This window comes from Petaurus breviceps, unplaced genomic scaffold (assembly GCF_028583685.1).
Source record: "Petaurus breviceps papuanus isolate PSGF00001 unplaced genomic scaffold, PetGlider_PUasm1.0 186, whole genome shotgun sequence".
In the NCBI taxonomy this organism is placed as follows: Eukaryota; Metazoa; Chordata; class Mammalia; order Diprotodontia; family Petauridae; genus Petaurus; species Petaurus breviceps.
The window spans coordinates 41102713-41124678 of record NW_027185798.1 but is presented as its reverse complement, the minus strand read 5'-3'; the positions used below and the strand labels follow the sequence as shown (position 1 = coordinate 41124678).

Here is a 21966-nt window from a genome sequence, read left to right as displayed (position 1 = left end):
ACTTGGAATTTATCTTCCAACTATTTAACTTGGTTTGATGGAGAAATTTTGATAGAATGAAATTTCCATTCTAATGGATTTTCCAACCCTTGGCCCACAAATATTCATAGGCTCACAAAATTTCCATTAAGTTTATTTATGCTTTCATCATCTGCCTGTGGCCATTTCCAATTGTCCTTCCTAACAACGAGACAATAGAAATAACAATTTTCCTTCCTAACAATGAGATAATAGAAAGTGTTTTCTGCAGGAAACACTTGATTGTCCCATAAACCTACATTTCGATGGAAATCGAATTAAGAAATTGTTGGTTCCTCCACATTTTTGAAAGATCAAACCAAATTCATATAAGATATTAGATTATCTGCTCTACTTTTGACAAAGAGCACACTAGCAGTTGTCTAGGTAATTGCAGATCCATATCACTACTATCCTATGCCTTCATGCCAGTATTACAATTTATTTGGAAAACCCCTCTTTTTTTTCTGTCAAGATGGTTTTGAGAAATCAGCTCTCTCTCTGACTCCATCGATCTTTAACCAAATCATCTCCACTATTCAAATACATTGTTATCAGCTTTGGTTAGATATACTCCATTCCTGTCTAGGAGCCTGTCATTCTTACATTTTTAGCAATGGTTCAGACATCCAAATCTCATTTTCTCAGATACAATCTTCTTTTCTCATTATTCACCTTCCACATCAGTCTTTCTCTTCTGTATCTCTTGCCTTTAGTTGGTAGAAGTGATGAATCATCTTTGGCAGGCCTTTCTAAATATCCGCAGATACTCAACTGTGGATAACAGAGATTTTATATTTTATCTTATCTAGCTATCTATGTATCACTATTTAAATGGTCATATCACATTGGGATCACATCATCACATGGACAGTGAGGTGGATTGAGTGCCTAGTGTGGAGTCAAGAAGACTCATCTTCTGAAGTTCAAATCTCTGGCCTTATACACTAGCTGTGTGACCCTGGGCGAGTCACTTAACTCTTTGCCTCAGTTTCCTCATCTCTAAAATGAATTAGAGAAGGAAATGGCAAACCATTCCAGTATCTTTGCCAAGAAAACCCCAAATTGGGATCATGAAGAGTTGGACATGACTGAAAATGACTGAACAATAAGAAAAATCACTGGGTGGACTGTGAACTCAGGCTTGTTTCTTAATCCTTTACCACTGAGGAGCAATGGAATCACAGATTATTAACACTAGAAGACACCTTGGTCTAAGCCTATAATTTAATAGATGAATAAACAGGCTTAAAGTGTTGAAATAATTTGGTCAAGATCACATAGCTAGTAAAATTAAGAAACTGAATTTACTACTTTTGATTCCAAATCTAGTACTCTTTCTACCACATCACACTTGGAAGAGGACTTCTCTTTGCTTCTTTAACTAGACAATAATTATTCCCTAGAATAAAGAGGAGACTTGGGCTATTTTAAAATTTATATAGTATTTTATATAGTAATATTCCTCTTTGGTATTCAACTGAGTTCAGTGGGAAAAGTGTATGTGTTTTTGCTAGTTTCAGTTATTGTAATAGATGACATTTTATAAATCTTTTCTACCTGATTCTTTTTGTGTGTGTATATGTTTAAAGACCTATATGTATGTATATATGCATATGTACATATATACACATATAGAGTGACTTATCTCTAGAATTAATAATTGTATAGAAAAATATTAAATATTTAATATCATTAGCAATTGGTTCATCTCTATAATCATTTATTTATCTGAAAATTCAAAATTAATATGGTTGCATTAAAATTTGAATACCTAACTTCTTTTATTTTAGTTCAGTTTAAAAGAATTCTTTTAAATATTTGATGACTGTACATAAAGACCAATTTGACTTTTAAGATTTAGGGATTAAAGATTTGAAAATTATAAAAAGTCTTTTGTTAAAATGTTGATACATAGAATTTCTTTTTATTTCATTAGGTATCACTATTATTGATGCAGAAAAATGAGAAAGAAATGAAAATTAAAGATTTAAATTTGCTGCTACAAGAATACAATGATAAAATTAATCAATTTCAAGAAAAAATGAGTAAGAATTTTAATATTGAAATTTTATAATATGTATCCAATTCATAACTAGTATAAGGCTTTTTAATTTTGGAATTCAAGACAGGTCCATGTATTATGAAATAGCTTTCAATGGGAATTATATCAAATCTATACAATCTGTGCTATAGTCCAAGAAATGCTATAAACTATGGTTCTGAAAATAAGATGTTTGACTACTTGCAATATAATTGCATTTCAAATTAGTTTGTTTTGAGAAGTCCTTAAACACTTTTCTTTATATTAAATTTATTAGTTTTGATAAATAATGAATAGTTTAATTCTAAATGAAATTAAATTTTGGTAAAATCACTAGGGAATTTATGGCATTGAGTATAGAAAATTTTCAATTGTAAATTTTTAGCTTAAGTCTCTTTGTAGATGTTAATTAAGCATATCAATAAATGTAATGTGTAATGTCCACTGAATAGTTACTTAAAAAACATTTATTAAGTACCTGCTATGTGCCAGGCACTGTGCTAAGCACTGAGGATTCAAAGAAAGGCAAAAAACAGTTTCTGCTCTCAAGGAAAGTACATTGTCATGAGGGAACAAGATATAAATAATGGGGTTTTAGAGGGGAGAGATTGTCTGAATGATGTGAGATGAAGAGGGGAAAAAGAGAAGCTCTTGGTGAATGGTTTCATTTTTTCCCCCAGTAAAGTATGAAGTGGGGTTACTATATAGTCTGTCCCCAGGTTTTGTTTCTCTTTTATGCTTACAACCTATCAGTCCTATAAGTTATTACTGAATTTTTTTGGTGTGTTGTATTGCATCTCACTTTTCTCAGAATAATAACAGCATACTTCTTTAGCCCTTTAAGCTGTATAAAACATCTTCCTCACAAAAGTAGTTCTTTGTGGTAGGTAGTATAAATTTTACTATCCCCACATTATAGATAAAAAAATACTCAGAGCAGTCAAATGACTTGCCCCAGGTCCTTCTGAATAAGGGTCAGAGTTAGGTCATACATCTGGGTTCTTGGTAAATTCAGTGCCTTTTCCATTGCATCTTGCTACTTTTCTAAGAAAATTCACCATTTAATTTTTCAGAGAAACACAACCTAATGGCAGTTTTCCTAATAAAAATGTTTGGTTGTTGTCCTTTGTTCTCAAAGAGGACCAAAATGACATCACCATGTTGGGATCAAAGTACGGTATGTCTGACTGGCTGATCAGACCAATACGAGATTGGAAAGCTGTAACACAGGTTGGGCACAAATAATCCTTAAGAACATTTGGAGTGAAAATGTCTCTAAATCTGTGAATCTCACATTTCTTTTGAGCTACTGAAGTTTTTGCTCATAGAGTACAGCACCTTTGATGAAGGCATGCCATGCTGGACAGTTCAGTGCCAGTGTCTCCTGTGTCTCACAATTGATTCCAAAGTTTTTGAAAGAGACCTTGAGAGTTCCCTTGTGTCATTTCTTCTAATCTCCATGTAAGTTCTTGCCTTGTGTCAGTTCTTAATCTCCTGTTAGGAAAGCTGAGAGGAGATAGGACTAGCTAGATCAGGAGTTTGGTAATATATGACATACATAGGAGATATGACATAGAGGGTGTGATTTAGAGTATCTTGTGTTGTAGAGAGAGAGGTCATTACATATGTGTTTGGAGTTACCCTTTTCTCAGAGGCCGCCAGATACTTAGTCTTGACTGGTTCTGCTTCTGGGGGCCTGAGATTTCAGGGAATGTTTTTGTAGTTTCTCTTTGGGACATATTCTTTGTGACAAAACTGTGAAGTTACAAATAGGGGGTTGAATATCTAAATGGCTAAGAAAAGCGTATTTATTAAATCTAGTTTTATGCCAGGTTTTTATAATTGTAGTATAGGAAGATATTGGAATTTATTGTATATGAATGTAGTCATTAATGTAATCACTAAAATATCGACTACATTGTTAAAACTTACCATAAGTTTCTGTTTTAAAGAATTCTCATCCCCCCCATCTTTCTTAAGGAATTAATAGATAAAGCTAATAAATCATTTCTAAAAATGACTTCCTTGAAAGCTAACTTCAAAGAATATTGCTAGGTTTTTTTGAGTTTTCCATTGACTCTGGGTATAATTGCTTTAGTTTTCTTTTTGTGGAGACCTGTCTTGAAAACACTAATGCTTGAAAATAAAAACTGTGTGTGATATTCAAGACATCATCTGCAATCTATCTTTACATGTTTATTTTCCTCCCTAATGTAGTCCCTCTATTCCTTGCAAAGGAGAGAAGGAGAAATATTAACCAATATAATTTCCACCCTTCTACACCTTTTCCTGTAACCTTAATCCTATCTTCTCAAGTCTTTTTTGGTAGACTGTATCCACAAATTATCCCCTTTAAATTTCCAAACTTTCTTTTAAATGTATCCATCTTTCCCATGAAAAAATCTTCACTAGACCTTATTATCGCCTAAAAAGTTTCCTACCTTTCTCTTCCATTTTAGCCAAATTCTTAATGAAATTTGACTACTCTCATTGCTTCCACTCTCTTTCCACTCAATCCTCCAAATCTGACTTCCAAAGTAATCATTTAACTGAAACTGATTTCTTCAAAGTTACCAATTTTTAAAAAATTATATTTTATTTTCTGGTTACATATTAAAACAATTTTACCATTTTTTAAAAATTTGAGTTCCAAATTCTGCCCTTCTCTCCCTCGCCTCATCCCTTCTTGACAAGGCAAGCAATTTGATGTAGATTATACATGTGCAGCTATGCAAAGCATATTTCTATATTAGCCATGTTGTGAAAAAAAAACCACAGACCTCTCCCCCCCAAAACAACCCCAAAAAATAAAGAAAATTTTAAAAAATATGTTTTAATCTTCACCCAGACTGTATTAGTTCTATCTCTGGAAATAGCATTTTTCATAAGTCCTTCCAATGCCTAAGTCATTCATAGTTGATCATCATACAATATTGCTGTTATTATGTATGATACTCTTCTGGCTCTGTTAACTTCATTTTGCATTAGTTCATTTAAGTCATTCCAGGCTTTTCTGAAACTATCCTGTTCCTCATTTCTTATAGTATGACAGTGTTTCATCATGATCATATGCCTCAATTTGTTCAGCCATTTTCCAGTTGATTGGCATCCTCTCATTTTCCAATTTTTTGCCACCACAAAAGAGCCACTGTTTATATTTTTGTACATATAGGTCCTTTTCTTTCCTTTTTTAACCTCTTTGGGATACAGACTCACTGCTGTGTATGCACAATTTTTTGCTCTTTGAGCATAATTCCAAATTGTTCTTTGAAATGGTTGAATCAGTTCACACCTTCACCAATCGTACATTTGTGTCCCAATTTTTCCACAGCCACTCCCAACATTTGTCATTTTCCTTTTTTTTCATGTTAGTGTGATAAATGTTGAGGTGGTTTTAATTTTTCTAATTAACAGTGATTTGGAGAATTTTTTTTATATGACTATATATAGCTTTTATTTCTTCTGAAAACTGTCTATTCATATCCTTTGTCCACATATTAATTGGGAAATGACTCATTCTTATAGATTTGACTCTATTTTATATGTACTTGAGAAATGAAGTCTTTATCAGAGAAACATGTTATAAAAATACATTTTTCTGAGTTTTCTTCTCTTCTACTCTTGGCTACATTGGATTTGTTTGTACAAAAATCTTTTTAATTTCATGGAATCAAAATTATCCATTTTAAATTCTTTTCTTATCCATAAATATGACAGGTAAGATATTCCATGTTTCCCTAATTTGTTTGTGATATTACCCTTTTACATCTAAATCATGTACCCATTTTGATCTTGTTTTGGTGTACAGTGTGAAATGATGGTCTATACCTCGTCTCTGCAAACTGCTTTCTAGTTTTCCCAGCAATTTTTGTCAAATAGTAAGTTTTTGTTCCAAAAGTCTGGATCTTTGGGTTTATCAATCACTAGATTATTATGGCCATTTAATACTGTGTACAAACATACCTTGTTTTATTGTGCTTCACCTTATTATACTTTATACATTTTGTGTCTTCTACAAACAATGTTTGTGGCAACTCTGTATCAAGCAAATCTATTGGCACCATGTTTCTAATAGCATGTGCTCACATCTTGTCTCTGTGCTATATTTTGGTAATTCTTAGAATATTTCAAACTTTTTTCATTATTATTATATGTGTTATGGTGATCTGTGATCAGTTATTTTGATGTTATTATTACTCCTTATTTTGAGGAAAGTTCTCTTTATTCCTATGCTTTCCAATGTTTTTAATAGGAATGTGTGTTTTATCAAAACTTTTCCTGCATCAATTGGGCTAATCATATGATTTTCATTGTTTTTGTTAATGGTATGGTCAATTATGCTGATAGTTTTTCTAATATTGAACCAGCCCTGCATTCCTGGTATAAATCTCAGTTGGTCATAACATATGATCTTTGTGGTATACTTCTATAATCTCCTTGCTAGCATTTTATTTAACATTTTCATGTCAATATTCATTAGGAAAATTGGTCTGTAACTATCTTTCTCTGTTTTTGCTCTTCTTAGTTTAGTTATTAGTACCATATATGCGTCTTAAAAGGAATTTGGTAGGTCTCCTTCTTTACCTATTTTTCCATTTAGTTTATACAATATTGGAATTAATTGTTCTTTAAAGGTTTAATAGCCTTCATTTGTGAATCCATCTGGTCCTGAGCATTTTTTCTTAAGGAGCTCATTTATGCTGTGTTTAATTTCTTTTTCTAAGATAGGGTTATTTAAATGATCTATTTCCTCTTCTGTTAATTTAAGAAATTTTTATTTTTAGAAATATTAATCCATTTCATTTAGATTGTTATATTTATTGGCATATAACTGGGCAAAATAGCTTCTAATAATTTCCTCCTCTTTGGTGGTGAATTCATCCTTTTCATTTTTGATATACCTGGTGATTTGGTTTTCCTCTTTATTTTTCTTAGTCAAATTAACCAATGGTTTATCTATTTTTTGTTGTTTTTTTCATATAACCAGTTCCTAATTTTATTTATTAGTTCAGTGGCTTTCTTACATGGTCAGTTTTCATGTACCTACCATGTACTGCTAAGAAAAGGTATATTCCTTTCTATTCCCATTCAATTTTCTCCAGAAGTCTATAATATCTAACTTTTCTAAAGTTCTGTTCATCTCTTTAGCTTCTTTCTTGCTTATTTGTTGGTTAGGTTATCTAGTTCTGAGAGGGGAAAGTTGAAGTCTTCTACTAGTATATTTTTACTGTCTATTTTCTCCTGTAACTCATTTAACTTTTCCTTTAAGAGTTTGGATGCTGTACCATTTGATGTATATATATTTAATATTGATATTACTTCATTGTCTATAATACCTTTTAGCAAAATGTAGTTTTTCCTGATTATCTCTTTTATAGATCTATTTTTGCTTTATCTGAGATCATGTTTGCTACCTCTGATTTTTTTTTTTACATCAGCATAATAAATTCTGCTCAAGCCCTTTACCTTTACTCTGTGTGTCTCTTTCTGCTTCAAGTGTGTTTCTTGTAAACAGAATATTATCAAATTCTGTTTTTTAATCCACTCTTCTATCTGCTTCTGTTTTATGGGTGAGTTCATCTAATTCACATTTATAGCTGTGCATACTTCCCTCCATTCTATTCCCCTACCCACATTTATCCTTTTTTCTCCTTTTGCCCTGTCTCTTTTCAAAAATCTGTTTTACTTCTGACTACTACCTCCCCCAATATGTCCTCCCTTCTATTACTACCTGCCCCCCTGTTGTTCATCTTCCCCCCTTCCTACTTTCCTGTTAGGGAAAGCTAGATTTCTATACCCAACTGAGTGTATATGTTATTCAATCTTTGAACCAATTCCTATGAGAGTAAGATTTGTGAGTAACCTGTCACTCCCTTTCTCCCCATCTTCCCGTCCATGGTAAAAAGGCTTCCTTATGTATATACCTCTTTTATGTGGGATAATTTACCCTATTCTACCTCTCCCTTCCCCCTTCTCCCAGTGCATCCCTCTTTTTTACCCCTTAATTCTATTTATTTTTTACATCATTCCATTATATCCAATTCACAGCTATATCTTCTATAAGTACTCCTTCTAACTGACCTAATAATGATAGAGTTCTTAGGAGTTAGAAGTATCACTTTCCCATGTAGGAATGTAGATATTGAATATCTTATGATTTCTCTTTCATGTTTACCTTTTAATGCTTCTCTTGAGTATTGTATTTGAAAGTCATATTTTCTATTCATTTCTGGTCTTTTCATTAGAAATGCTTGAAGGTTCTCTATTTCATTGGATTTCATTTTTCCTTCTCAAGGATTATACTCAGTTTTACTGGGTTGTAATCCTAGTGCCTTTGCCCTTTGGAACATCACATTCCAAACCCTCTGATCCTTTCATGCAGAAGTTGCTAAATCATGTGTTATCCTGACTATGGCTCCATGATATTTGAATTGTTTCTTTAAGTCTGCCTACAATATTTTCTACTTGATCTGGAAGCTTTAGAATTTTGCTATTAATATTTCTAGGAGTTTTCATTTTGGGATCTCTTTCAGGAGTTGATTGGGTAGATTCTTTCAATTTTTTATTTTATTCCCTGGTTCTAAAATATCAGGGCAATTTTCTTTGATAATTTTTTGAAATATGATGTCCAGTCCGTTTTTTGATCATGGATTTCAGATAGTCCAATAATTCTTAAATTATTTCTCCTCCATCTGTTTTCCAGATCAGTTGTTTATATGATGAGATATTTCACATTTTCTTCCCTTTTTTCATTCTTTTAAATTTGACATTGTTTCTCAATGTTTTATGGAGTCAGTAGCTTCTACTTGTCCAATTCTATTTTTTAAAGAATTGTTTTCTTTAGTGAGCTGTTTTTCCCCATTTTGACCAATTTTTCTTTTTAAGGAGTTCTAATTTTCAATGAATTTTTGTGCCCCTTTTACCATTTAACCAATTAAGTTTTTTAAGGTGTCATTTTCTTCATTATTTTTTGTGCCATTGGCCATCTCCCCAACTGTTGAGTCTTTTCATAATTTTCTTATATCACTCTCATTTATTTTCCCAATTTCCCCCCTACCTTTCTTATTCAACTTTAAAAATCCTTTGAGTTCTTCTAGGAATTCTTTTTTGGTCTTCTGTCCAATTCTTATTTTTCTTTGAAACTTTTCATGTAACTGTTTTGGTTTCACTATATTCATCTCAGTTTGTATCTTGAACCTCTCCATCTTCATAATGACTCTGTATTGTCTGGTTATTTTTTGTTGTTTTTTTACTTACTTTTCCAGCCTATTTCTTGACTTTTAACTTTGTGTTAAAGTTGGGCTCTGCTCTTGGAGTAGAGGGCGCACTGTCCCAAGCTTCAGTTTATTTGTGCTGCTGTTTTCAGAGCTAGTTCTGAGGGACTGTAAATCTTTGTCTATTAGAAGGTGGTATGATCTAAGGAGAGATGTGGTATTCCTTTACTGGCCTGTGCTATAGTCTGTAATCTACCACAAGTACTTTTATCCATTATGGAACTGTGACCAGGACCCTGCTGTACACTTGTGGCCCCAAGTGCCAATGAGCTAATGTTCCTCCTTGTCCCAGTGACTGGGACCTGGAACTAAATGTGGGCTATGCAACAGAGTCATGCATCCAGTGTCAACAAAGGGTTGCAATAATCTCCTTCTGACCAGTTGTCCAACCTCCTTACTGTCTGTGGGTTTGAGAGCTCTCAAAGCTTCTACTTCTTTCACTAATGCAACTGCCTCCAAGGAATGCTGTTGGCACCTGCCCTGCATAGTCTGCACTGGGGTCCAGTTTCAACCATCACCCTGATGAAACAGACCTTTCTTGCCAACCCCCTAAGTTGTCCTAGGGCTGGAAACTTATTTCATGCTGATCTTTTTGTTTTACTGCTCCAGAATTTTATTTGAGGTATTATTTTAAAGTTGTATGGAGGGGAATTTGGGAGAGCTCATGTGAGTCCCTGCCTTTACCCTACCATCTTGGTTTTACCCTCCCTCCCCTTTATCATCCAGTTTTCTTTTAATTGCTAAATTGGATGATCTTTTCTTAGTTCTCATTCTTCTCTGTCTATTTGCTTCATTTGATATTGTTGATGATAAAATTTCTTCCTGGATGCTATCTCCTCTAGTGCTTTTATGACACTACTCTCCTGGTCCTTTTCCTTCCTGTCTAACCACTTGCTCTCAGACTCTTGTGCTATCTCATCATCCACATTCACTTAAGTGTGGGTGCTCCTCCAGTGCCTGTCCTGGACCCTCTTTTCTTTTTTCCAGACTCACTCTTGGTGATCTGATCAACTTTCATGGATTTAATTATCACCTCTACATAGATGATTTACAGTTATATATATCTGGTCCTCCTCTCCTAATCTCTATCCTGAGCTTCACATATCACTAATTGAATATTAGATAGTTCAAACTGAATATTCTGGAGACATCTCAAACTCAACATGTCCAAAAAAGTATTTAATGTGTTTCTCCCCAAACTCATATTTCTTCCAAATGCCTATTTCTGTTGAACACAAAGCATTTTTTCAGTCTTCAAGTTTCATAATCTTGGTTTTATCCTTGAGTCATTACTCTCTTTTACCCCACATTTTCAGTTACCAAATCCTGCCTTTTCTGCCTTCACAGTGTCTCACATCTGTCTATCTCTCTGTCATACAACCATTACTTTAGGGTTCTATCACATCTCAACTTTTCATATTGCCCATAGGATTAAATATAAACTTTTATAACTTTTAAAGGCCTCTTCAACTCCACCTCATAGATTCTGTCTTTCTTCAAGACTCAGTTCAAACACTGCTTGCTATATGAAGTCTTTCCTGATTTTACCTCCACCAACTGCTTGTGCTTCCCCTCTTAAACTACCTTTAATTTAACTACCTTGTGTTTATTCCCTTCATTTTTATTCTGTATTTACTTATGTAAGTTGTTTCCTCCCATATTAGAATATAAACTTGAGAAGATGAATTGTTTCATTGTTTAATACTTTGTATTTACATCCTTAGTAAGGTCCAGAACAGTTCCTGGGACTGTTCTAATAGGTGTTTAATAAATGCTTGTTTGATTGATCATGACAGGTAATGTTTTCCATGTAAGAATATGCTATTTGCCCTTGTTTTTAGTAGTGATGATGGGTTAATGCTGAGCCAGTCACACGTTCTTGCATGTGACCAATGACATCCATTTGTAAGAGGGTTGGTCAAGGCAACAAAGTAGTCTACAGATTTTTTTTTTCTATGAAACCAACTGACTTTACAGGCATCAAATTTGTGGTATTATTAGTGGTATATGCTCTAACCAAGTGAATTGACTGCTCTAGAAAAAGCTGATTTCTAAGCCCCTCCAGTTATGGAGCTTTTTCACTAAATTAAACTCCTAGATATAAGCTAGATAACAATTTCAGTGAAACTCATCACTAGATCAGTCACAGTAGTTTTTGGAAACTGCCTCCAGAGGGATAACGATTCATTTCAGTAGAGAGAATGCCAACCCTAAAGATTCTTAAAGCATTAAGTAAATAGGGTAAATTTATTCTCTTAGTATATCTTTTATACTAACATTTGATATTTCTTTATGTAAAAATTGTTCTTTTAGAATGGCAAAATGAAAAGTTAAAAGAATCAAAAGACCAACAGGATCATTTGATGTCAGAAGTAGAAGAAATAAAAATGTCTTTACAAAAAAGTGAGGTATGTTTTGTTATTTTAAATATTTCTATAGGCAATAAAACCCAATGAACAGACCTTTTTTGAATACCACTTTACGCATAATATGGAGAAAACTAAGGAGATTTAAGACATAGTCCTTGATCTCAAAGAGTTCACAATTTAGGTGGTGAGACATGATCTAAAATGGTAATTGTCAATAAATAGTCACCAAGCATTTATTAATTATCTCCTGTGTCTCAGGCACTATGTTAGGCGTTAGGGATACAAAGATAAAAGTGAAACATTAAAATATAGTTACAGTGTCAAATAATATAGTCAATAAGTGGATTATTTTATATTATTTGTGCATCACTTGGTATTATAATTTTTGGAATATGTATCATATCTTGTCTCCTGGTTAGACTGCAAACTCTGTGAGTCCAAGAATTATGTTTCTTTGATCTTTGTTTCCTCTATATTGCTTTAAATAGGACCTTGAATATAGTTAGGCCATGGGGTAGCTAGGTAGCACAGTGAATAGAGCACTGGCCCTGGAGTCAGGAGGATCTGAGTTCAAATCTGGCCTCAGACACTTAGCACATACTAGCTGTGTGACCTTGGGCAAGTCACTTAACTCCAATTGTGCTGCCCTCCCCCCTCCAAAAAAAAAGCAAAAAAATATATAGTCAGGCCTTAATAAATATTGGTTTAAGTAAAAATACTATAGGAATTCAAAGAAGCAAGAGATTATTGTGGTTTGGAGCAGCTTAGGAAGGTGTTCCATCAGAGAAAGGTCTTCAGCTGGGCTTTGAAGGAAAGTTATGATGTGGTAGAGCTCAACATTTATTATAACCTTAATGTAACACTTAAGTGGATGTGGTGTGGTGGAAGATGGTGAGAGTGATTACCAATAGTTATCAACTCTCCCAAACTCCACTTTGTCTTTGGAAATTTAATCAGCTACACCCAGGTATACCAATTCTTTCTTTCTTTCTTTTTTTTTTTTTAAAGCATAAGGGCAATATAATAACCCCTTAGTTACATGGGACCTTCTATGTTGCTTTATATTGATTTTACATTAAAAGTTATGACCACAACCACAATTGCTTAGAGCCCCTAGTTAGGAAAATTCCTAATGTTTAGGTCGAAGCTTGGCTCTTTGCCTTTATTTTTATCTCTCACATATATAGTTGAATCAAATATAGTTGAGTCAAAATCCAGTTTCCTGGAAACATTTGTGTAAAGAAGTGAGCAAATTATGTTGTAGGGTCTGTTTTTAATGGATAGGCACCAGAAGGTGAACTTGGGGAAAGAGCAGACATCTTCTTGTATTTCTCTTGGTCCATGAAGAAGTGAGTAAAACTGATGATATCAAGTCTTTTATTCTAAGATACCTGTAAGGCCAATGGTCTTCCTTGATCTGTCCCTTCTTTGCCACAACTCAGTTCAATTTGTTGTTCTTTTTTCCCATGGTCCTTGTGTTGATAATTCTTTCTGACTCAGGGCTGGGTAGGCTGACCTTATTGCTGCTGCTGCTTATCTACAGAAGTCTCCACCATTTTTCTTCTCAGCAGGAATCTCATAGATTGTGTAAATTCAGAGTGTGCCTCAATTTTGTCTTCTGGCTCAAAGATCACAACAATGCCAAATCAATCTCAAGGTAGAGAATTCTATCCTGAGAAGGGGAATGCTTGATCTTATGAACTACAAATCCAAAGATGCAAATCAGTTCTCAAACCCTTACTACAGTTAATACATATGAGGGATGTCACACATCATATAGAAACAAATTACAGAGAGTAGAACATACATTTATCTATTTAAGCCGAAAATTTTTCTTTTGCTAATTGTGGTTGTGATGGCTATAGACTGAGGCTGGTACACCCTTTGAGTTCAAGAGTTGAGGTATAGTAGAGCTAAAGCTTATTGGGTCTCCTGCCAATATGGTGAGACTCCAGGAGTGGAGGCCACCAGGATACCAAAAGAGGAGCGATTCTTCCCAGATTGGAAATGGAGAAGGTCAAAGCTTCCACATGTATCAACATTAGAATTGGACTTGTGAGTAGCTGTTGTGCTTCTAGTTTGGGGGAGAGATAGAGAAACCCAGTCTCAAAAACAAAACCCCAAAACTTTTCTTATTACAAAGTGTTTTGAATACCTTTTTGTTTTATACTTTATTCATTTTAGAGTTCTCAGAAGATATTAGAGGAAGAATTACAGATTGCAAGTAAAACAATAATTCAGCTTACCAGAGAAAAAGAAGCTCAAATGAAAGAAATTAGTGAAGCTAAGGTTACACATTCATCAGTTGTTGCTGAATTTGAAGCTACTATTTCCTGCTTGAAGGAAATGTTGACAACAGAACAGAACAGGTAAAGCAACAGCAAAAGACAACTTTAGATTTAGCACAATGAAAATTTGTCTACTTTTGTTATGCATTGAGTATTTTCTACTAATAGTCAAATTAACTAATTTCTTATAGCAATTACAATTTATTCCCTTTGTGTATGGTTCAGGTGATCAGAACATCAATCTTTTTTGTTGGAGATATTCCTCCATTTTTAAGGACTTAGGGAGATATTTTAGGGAATGTTCCAAGTAGGCTCTGCTGAGGCTCAAAGGACCTTGCATATAGTCATTAGACAAACTTAATAGTATTTGTAGATTGCTTTGTGAATAATCAACTATTAATTAATGAAATTGAGGATAATTTGTGAAATATTACTATAGTATCAAGAGTTTAAAGAAATTGACATAAACATATAGGAACAAGATTTAATCCCTACTATCCAAATGGTCAAAGAATATGGATAGGCAGATTTCAAATGAAGAAATACCAGCTATTAGCAGTTATGTGAAAGAATACTCCAAATCACTAGTAATAACAGAAATAGAGTCAAAACATCTCTAAGATGTTACCTCACAGTAATGATATTTATTGTCAAAGATGATAAAGAACAAAAATGGTAAATGTTGGAAGGACTTTTGGAAGACAAGCACTATAGTCCATTTGGTCCAATCATTCTGGAAATATATGAAATTATACTAGAAAAATTCCTAAATTATATATATCCTTTGGCCCAATGATATTAGCATATTAGGTATATATCTCAATGATGTCAAATATATAGGGAAAGGTCTTTGTGTATAAACAAAACTATTATTAGCAGCATTGTTTTATAGTAACAACCAATTGGGGAATAGTTGAACAAATTGTGGTATATGAATGTAATGGAATATTATTGCATCTTAAGAAACAATAAATATGAAGAATTGGGAAAAATGTAGGATACAACATGGAATATGCAAAAACAGGTGAACAATTTTACATGGTATCTGTAATAATGTAGTCATTATATATATTATTCTTCTGATTCTACTTTCTTTACTATGCATTATTTCATGCAAGTGTTCCCCTGTTTCTTCATTTCTCTTATTCTTTGTTGCTTATGGTACAATAATATTCTATTAACAATATCAATAGTTCACATCCAATAATACTTATAATTCATAATCTGTTAATTCATATACCACAATTTGTTCACCCATTACCTGATTAATGAACATCTAATTTGTTTTCTATTTTTAACTATCACCAAAATTACTGCTACGAATATTTTTGTAAATATTGTAAATCTTTCTGTGTTTATTTTTAGTAGTAGTATCACTGGGTAAGCAATTTAGTGACCCCTCCATCCTGGGACATCTCTTTGTTAATTATTCTGCTGCTACTCCTCCCCCTTCCCAACCTTCCCTCCCTACAAGTGGATATCTTGAAAATATGCCCTTGGATGACTTACTTGACTCAGCTTTGGAACAAATGCCCTTGGACTAGGCTGTCTTGATGGGTGAGTTAGTGAGCTTAGATCCATATCTAGTAGATCTCAGACCATACTTCATCTTATCCACCCGTCCACCTCACCTTCCTCCTCGCCATATGATCTAACCCTGATCTCTCTGTACCACCTGACCTCTTGGAATCATGCCCTGGGTGACTTAAATCAATCAAAAAGCATTTATTAAACAACTGCTATATGCCAGGTAACCAAATGGTATAGTAGAGAGAGGGCTGGACCTGATGTCAAAAAGACCAGAGTTCAAATCTGACCTCAGACACACACTAGCTATAATAGTGTGCTAGATCTGGCTTGGACCTATGATTTATTGTTTCATTGAATGGTATATTTTTCGAGACCCAGTTGATGATGCATGAAATCTTTGTTTACCTCAGTTTCCTTATTTGTAAAGCTGGGTTAACAATAGTACCTACCTCCCAAGATTGTTGTGAGGATAAAATGAAATAATATTTGTCAAGTACTTTGCAGACCTTAAAGTCTTATGTTAATACTGCTACCATTAGGGGATAAAAAAACAAAAAGGAGAGCAGTCTGTGCTCCGAAGAAGCTCTTATACTCTATGGAAAGAGATAATATATACATATAATACATGTTCACACATTTATACATATACATATATACAGAATAAATATGTACAGAATAGGTACAAAAAAATTCAAGAAAGTTAAATCCAAAGTAGTTATGGGGATGATTGCTAGTAGTTGGGGGAATCAGGAAAGCCTTCATGTAAAAGGTGAAGTTTAGGTAATGAGAATTAAGACTATGAAGCACAAAACTGTCCCTTTTGATGACAGCTAGTGCACAGACATGGAAATGGAAGATGGAACATGTGAGGAACAGAGACAAGGCCAGTTTGACTAGACCACAGAGTTCTGGAAGGGGAGTAATATATGAGTGTGGAGATATAGGTTAGGATATTAGGCTGTGAGCAGCTTCAGATCCCAAAAAAGAGTTTATATAGGAGTCAGTAGAGACAATGCAGTCAACTTTATAATCATTCTCCTAGGGCCATATTGTTTGAATTGTGAATCAGCCAGCACAGACAGACCTAGCCTACTACATATTGTGGGTCTTAGACATGAGGCCATGCTTTCCATTCCATCCAATCATCTACCTTGGCTATGATATTGACATATTCCCTGCTGCTGTAGGCATATTTTCTTCCTCCTCTTTCCTTCACCTCTTACTTTGGATAGAATAATCAAAGCAGTACTACCCCTGATTATGGAAAGAGTATTTCATTGACTCACCTATGAGTCCACTCAACAACCTTGTGACTTCATAAGCTAAAACATCCTTAAAGCATATAAATGTCAACTAATAATAACAATTTATTTTTATAAGCTTTAGACATTATTCTATTATACATTATGTGTCTTCTGGGTACAGTTCCTCTCTTATAACATTTAATAAATAAATCAAAGAACCTGAAATTTTAAGTATAAAAACAAAATGTTTCATACCCTGTGATAACCTTTATGAGGTACATAACCTTCATAACTTTCATAACCTTTATGATTTTGATTGGGTCAAGGAAGAAAATTATGTGATTGGCTGTTGTTTATCCTTCCTTCTGAAGAGGGCCATGACATTAGGGAGGTGATGCCATGACATGCAAGTGAATTGGATTTAAGTGAAGGAAGGCTGTGCAAAGTTACCAGCCTCACCCCTCCAGAGCCATCTGGTTTCAGTGTCAAATGAGAGCAAGATTGGCAGAGAACAGTCATTGAACATATATAAAATGGCAATCAATCCAATGATTAGCTCAGTCCCAAAGTATATAGGCCACCAGTGGAAGACTTCATTTCTGGAGTTAAGGATTCTAGTTCAAGTCAAGTCCAAGAGAGAGCTACTCTTATGTAGAACAAGAACTTCTCATTCTCTTTGTTCCTTTCCTTGCACTATGTCATTAAGAGAGGACAAGGGGAGACAACTAATGCAATATGGAATAGTCAGATACATGCTGAGGAGAACCATGAGCAAATGCAGACATAGAATGGTATAGAAAGAAAGCAACCTGAGGGAAGAAATAGGTTAAAAGTATATAATACCTTGAACCAAAAAAAGAATACCATCCAAACACTCAAGAAAAGACTCAGAGTAACCAGAAATTGTGATTTAATTTTTTGACCACACACTCATTGTCTGCATATATCATTATGCTATACCATCATTATGCTCTTAAGTTTAAGCCTACTCTTCTGTTAGACTCTGTGTGTACTCATGCAAGAGTATGCCCCAAGGTTTTGGGGGAGGGAGTAAATGTTTTATGCCAACTGTTCTTATTATATCAACTTAGCTCTTTTCTAAAAGCCAATTAACTGGTTGCTAATCAATGGGGAATACACCAGAGGGGACTCATGTACTACAATACTAAAAACCCTAGAGACCCTCAGGTCTCTTTGTCCTTTCATTGCCCTTTCAGGGCCTAACCTAACTGGACAGTTTGAGGTATGAGAATTAACACAGAGGGAGTACTATATGTGTATCATCTCCCCCTAATAGTATGTCTCATATGAAGACTGTGACTGTTTTCTTTTGTATTTGTATCCCAACAATTAGTGCAGTGCTTGATACATAGTAAGTACTTAAGAAATATTTTTTATCCATCTATTCATTTTCTCACATAATTCCAAATTGTTTTATAAGAATGAACTTGCAGCTCCACTAACAATGTGTTAGTGAACCTGTCCTCCCTCAGCCCCACCAACATTGACTATTTCTGTCTATCAACCTTGTTAATACTGAATGACTTTATTATGAAGGTGATCACAAAGGAGGACAGTAAAAATTGAAAAATATTGTTTGGAAATTAGAAAGGCTCTCACTGAAGAAATGCAGTTCTTTTACATTTTATTATTTGACTATCCCAGTCATTATAGTAGCTTTTCCAAACCTTTTTCTCATTTCTCAAACACCTCATTTTTCCCTTTCTTTCTATCCTCTCAGCTTAGAATCTTATAATCTTGCTTCATACTTCACTAAAAAATTGAGGTTATCCATTGAGAGCTCCCCTTTCACCTCCTCATCTCACATCATTCAGATGCTTTTCTTCATTATATTCTTAACCCTTATGTTGCTTGGAGAGGTAGGCAGCCTTTCTCTTTGCCAAGGCAAATTCTTCTACGTGTACACATTATCCCATTCCATCTCATCTTCTTCAGCATATTCCTTCCTCTATAATTCTCACTATCTAACTAACCTTCAATCTTTCCCTTTTTATTGGCTGCTTCTCTGCTGCCTACAAACATGTCCCTGTCTCCCTAGTGCTTAAAAAAAAAACATTTATTTTATCCATTAATTCCCACTAGCTATCATCCTATGTATCTCCTCCATTTCATAGCTAAATTCCTGGAGAAAGCCTTCTCCAATCAGGGCCTCCACTTCTTTTCCTGAACTTCCTGCAGCCTGGTTTCCAAAGTCATTTTTCAAGAGGAACTTCTCTTTTCAAACTCAGTCGGTAAATATTTATTAAGTACCCAAGATGTCAGTAAATAAACATTTATTAAGTGTCTCCTATATGCCAGGCACTGTGCTAATGGGGATACAAATATGAAAAAATATCCCAGGCCTCAAGGAGTTTACAACCTAATGGAGGAAGATTGCTCATAAAAGGAAGATGAAAATTGGGGAAGGGAGTGCCGCCAAGGAAGCTACCATATACAAGGGCAAGGTGGGAAAATCAAAGAGGTCCTAAAAAGTAGTGTAGCCAGGTGAGAAATGAGGAGTTTTTTTTTCTGATCTGAACTCCCTTTTTAAATAGAGGTTTTGGAGTTCATTGCTTTACCCTCCAATCAGAGGAACAGGGATTGGTGATGTGGGGGAGTCCCAAGAATAGAGATCTTGCAGGGTGATGAGATTTTCCCAATAATGAACTTGCTTGGCAAATGGTGGAGAAGTCAAAGAAGTCCAAAAGTAGGGCAGCCAAGTCAGAAAACTGCCAGACACTATGCCCGGGGATACAACTAAAAGTAAAAAACCATCTCAAGGAGCTCATAATCTTCAAAATTGTTAATCGCTTAATTGGTAATTCTAGTGGTCCTTTCTCAAACCTCATCCTTCTTGACATCTCTGCAGCCTTTTGTACTGTTAATTACCTTCTCCTTGAAACTCTCTTTTCTCTAGATTTTTACCACTCTTCTTTCTTCTGGTTCTTCTTTCTGACTATTCCTTCTTAGTCTCTTTTGCTGTATCTTTAGCCAGATCATGCCCCCTGCTGTGAGTATAGACAGTTGTCACTTTATGTAATTTCACATTATGCAAATTCAATAGAATTAAAAATCAAAATAATTAGAAAATATGAAGGACAAAAATTATCATCAATAGCACGTGAACTTAGTCTTGCAGTGTTGACTCTGAATACTATAGTGAAGGATGCTGCCTAGGAAAAGGAGCACACAGAAGGTAGCACTTACATGAAGTTGATTTATCTATAAAACAAAGAGAAGGTACTGTTCTAGAGATGGAGAAACTATTAACCATGTGGACAGAGGACTAGACTTAGAAGAATATTCCTTTAACTTTATGGCAATTCAAACCAAGGCTCAAAACCTCTCAAGATTTAAAGGTAAAAATGCAAAAAATAATGGATGAAGGTCCCTTCTTCCCAGAGCACATCTTTAACGCAGGTAAAGCCATCCTATTTTATCAAAGAATGCCATCCGGAACCTACATATTTGTGGAGGAAAAAGAAACTATTTTGGGGCATAAATCTTCAAAAAATAAGAGTTACTTTTCTGCTTGGAGGGAATGCACCTGGAACTTGCAAATTAAAACTTGTTCTTTTGCACCACTCAGAAAATCCCAGAGCATTGAAAGGAATCAGCAAGACTTGTGCATTATTTCACTAACCTTAAGGCACAGGGCAAGTAGGTGGTATAGTGGATAGAGTACCAAGCCTGGAATCATGAAGACTCATTTATCTCAGTTCAAATCTCTGGCCTCAGACACTTACTAGCTGTGTGACCCTGGGCAAATCATTAACCTTCTTTGCCTCATTTCTGCATCTGTAAAATGAGCCGGAGAAGGAAATGGTAAACCATTCTAGTATCTTTGCCAAGAAAATTCTAGATTGGGTCATGAAGAATCAGCCATGCCTGAAAAAATGATAGAACAACAACAAAAGACATTATTATCTTTGAACAATGTTTATCCACGGGTGGGGAATCTGTGACCTCGAGGCCACATGTGGCCCTCTAGGTCCTCAAGTGCAGCCCTTTGATCAAATCCAAACTTCACAGAACATTTGTTTGAATTCAGTCAAAGGGGCCTAGGGGGCCACATGTGACCTTGAGGCTGCAAGTTCTCCACCCCTGGTTTTTTTTGCACTGCTCTGTTTTTTAAACTGAAAAGTTTTGTAATGATAATGGCATTCCTTTCAAAATTCTACTTATTTTGGTAATGCCTGAGGTTACCTTCCCCATCTGGATGATTTTAATGAAAAAGTAAAAGTGGTCTACCTTCCCTCCCCGCCCCCCCTCAAATACCTAATTATTACAAGCTATGGATCAAGGAGTGCACAATGCCTAGCACTGCTGAGAAAAATATGTGAGCTCCTTGAGGTCAGGGACCATATTTTTGCATCTCTATTTCCAATACTTTCTATACTATCTGTCACATAAAATACCTAATAAATTCTTGTTGACTTGACTCAGAAGTCTCATCATCTCTGCAGCATCAATACTTCCTTCAAAAATACCTTATTATTGTATATATATGCTGTCCACTTGAGATCACGTAGATTTTGATCATTTTGATCCTGTAGCCATCCATTATGAACATATCTAAGATAGATAATGTTTATGCTAATTCTCAACCAATTCTTGGTGTTCTAGTTGTATTTTTAGAGTTTGGAGGCCAGTAATCCCTGGCTTGTAGAAAAAAAGACTATTTTTACTCCATTACAACTATCCCCTTTTTTCTCCCCCCAATCTATCTTTAGCTGTTATCAAGGGCAACTGGTCCAAGGTTCAGCTACAGGACTCAATGTGGGGACTCTGGTAAAAGAAGATGAAGTTTTTCACAAAAACCATGATTCTAGCTGCTGCAGTATTCTTAATGTTTTTCCCTCATTGCACAACTGACTTAGACTCATTAGTCTGGGAGCAGTGGAGAAGGGAGAGGAACTAACCTTTCTTCTCTATCACTGTTTCACTTGCCCTGGCTACTGTGCACTTCTTCTATCCTGAATTATCTAATAAAAAATATGGCCATATCTTAATATGAAATAAGTTTTGTGATTATAGAATAACAGGATTTTATAATTAAGAAGGATCTTGGTGACCAAGTACAAATCTTTCATTTTTACAGTTGAGGGAAATGAGCTCTGATGAGATTGAATGAATTGTCCAAATCATATAGCTAGTTTTCAAACCTATCTTCTTTTTAATAGATTATATCAAAGGTGA

At 34.7% G+C, this 21966-nt stretch overlaps 1 protein-coding gene across 1 annotated transcript in view; it reads left to right on the top strand.

The window, feature by feature from the left end:
• The window catches only part of SYCP1 (synaptonemal complex protein 1), a 94651-nt gene that overhangs the window by 18050 nt on the left and 54635 nt on the right, over window positions 1–21966 (top strand). Inside the window, exons 12-14 of the mRNA XM_069090277.1 lie at window positions 1958–2066; window positions 11650–11744; window positions 13890–14074. Coding sequence (XP_068946378.1) covers window positions 1958–2066; window positions 11650–11744; window positions 13890–14074 — 389 coding nt within the window. The remainder of the gene's footprint in view (window positions 1–1957; window positions 2067–11649; window positions 11745–13889; window positions 14075–21966) is intronic.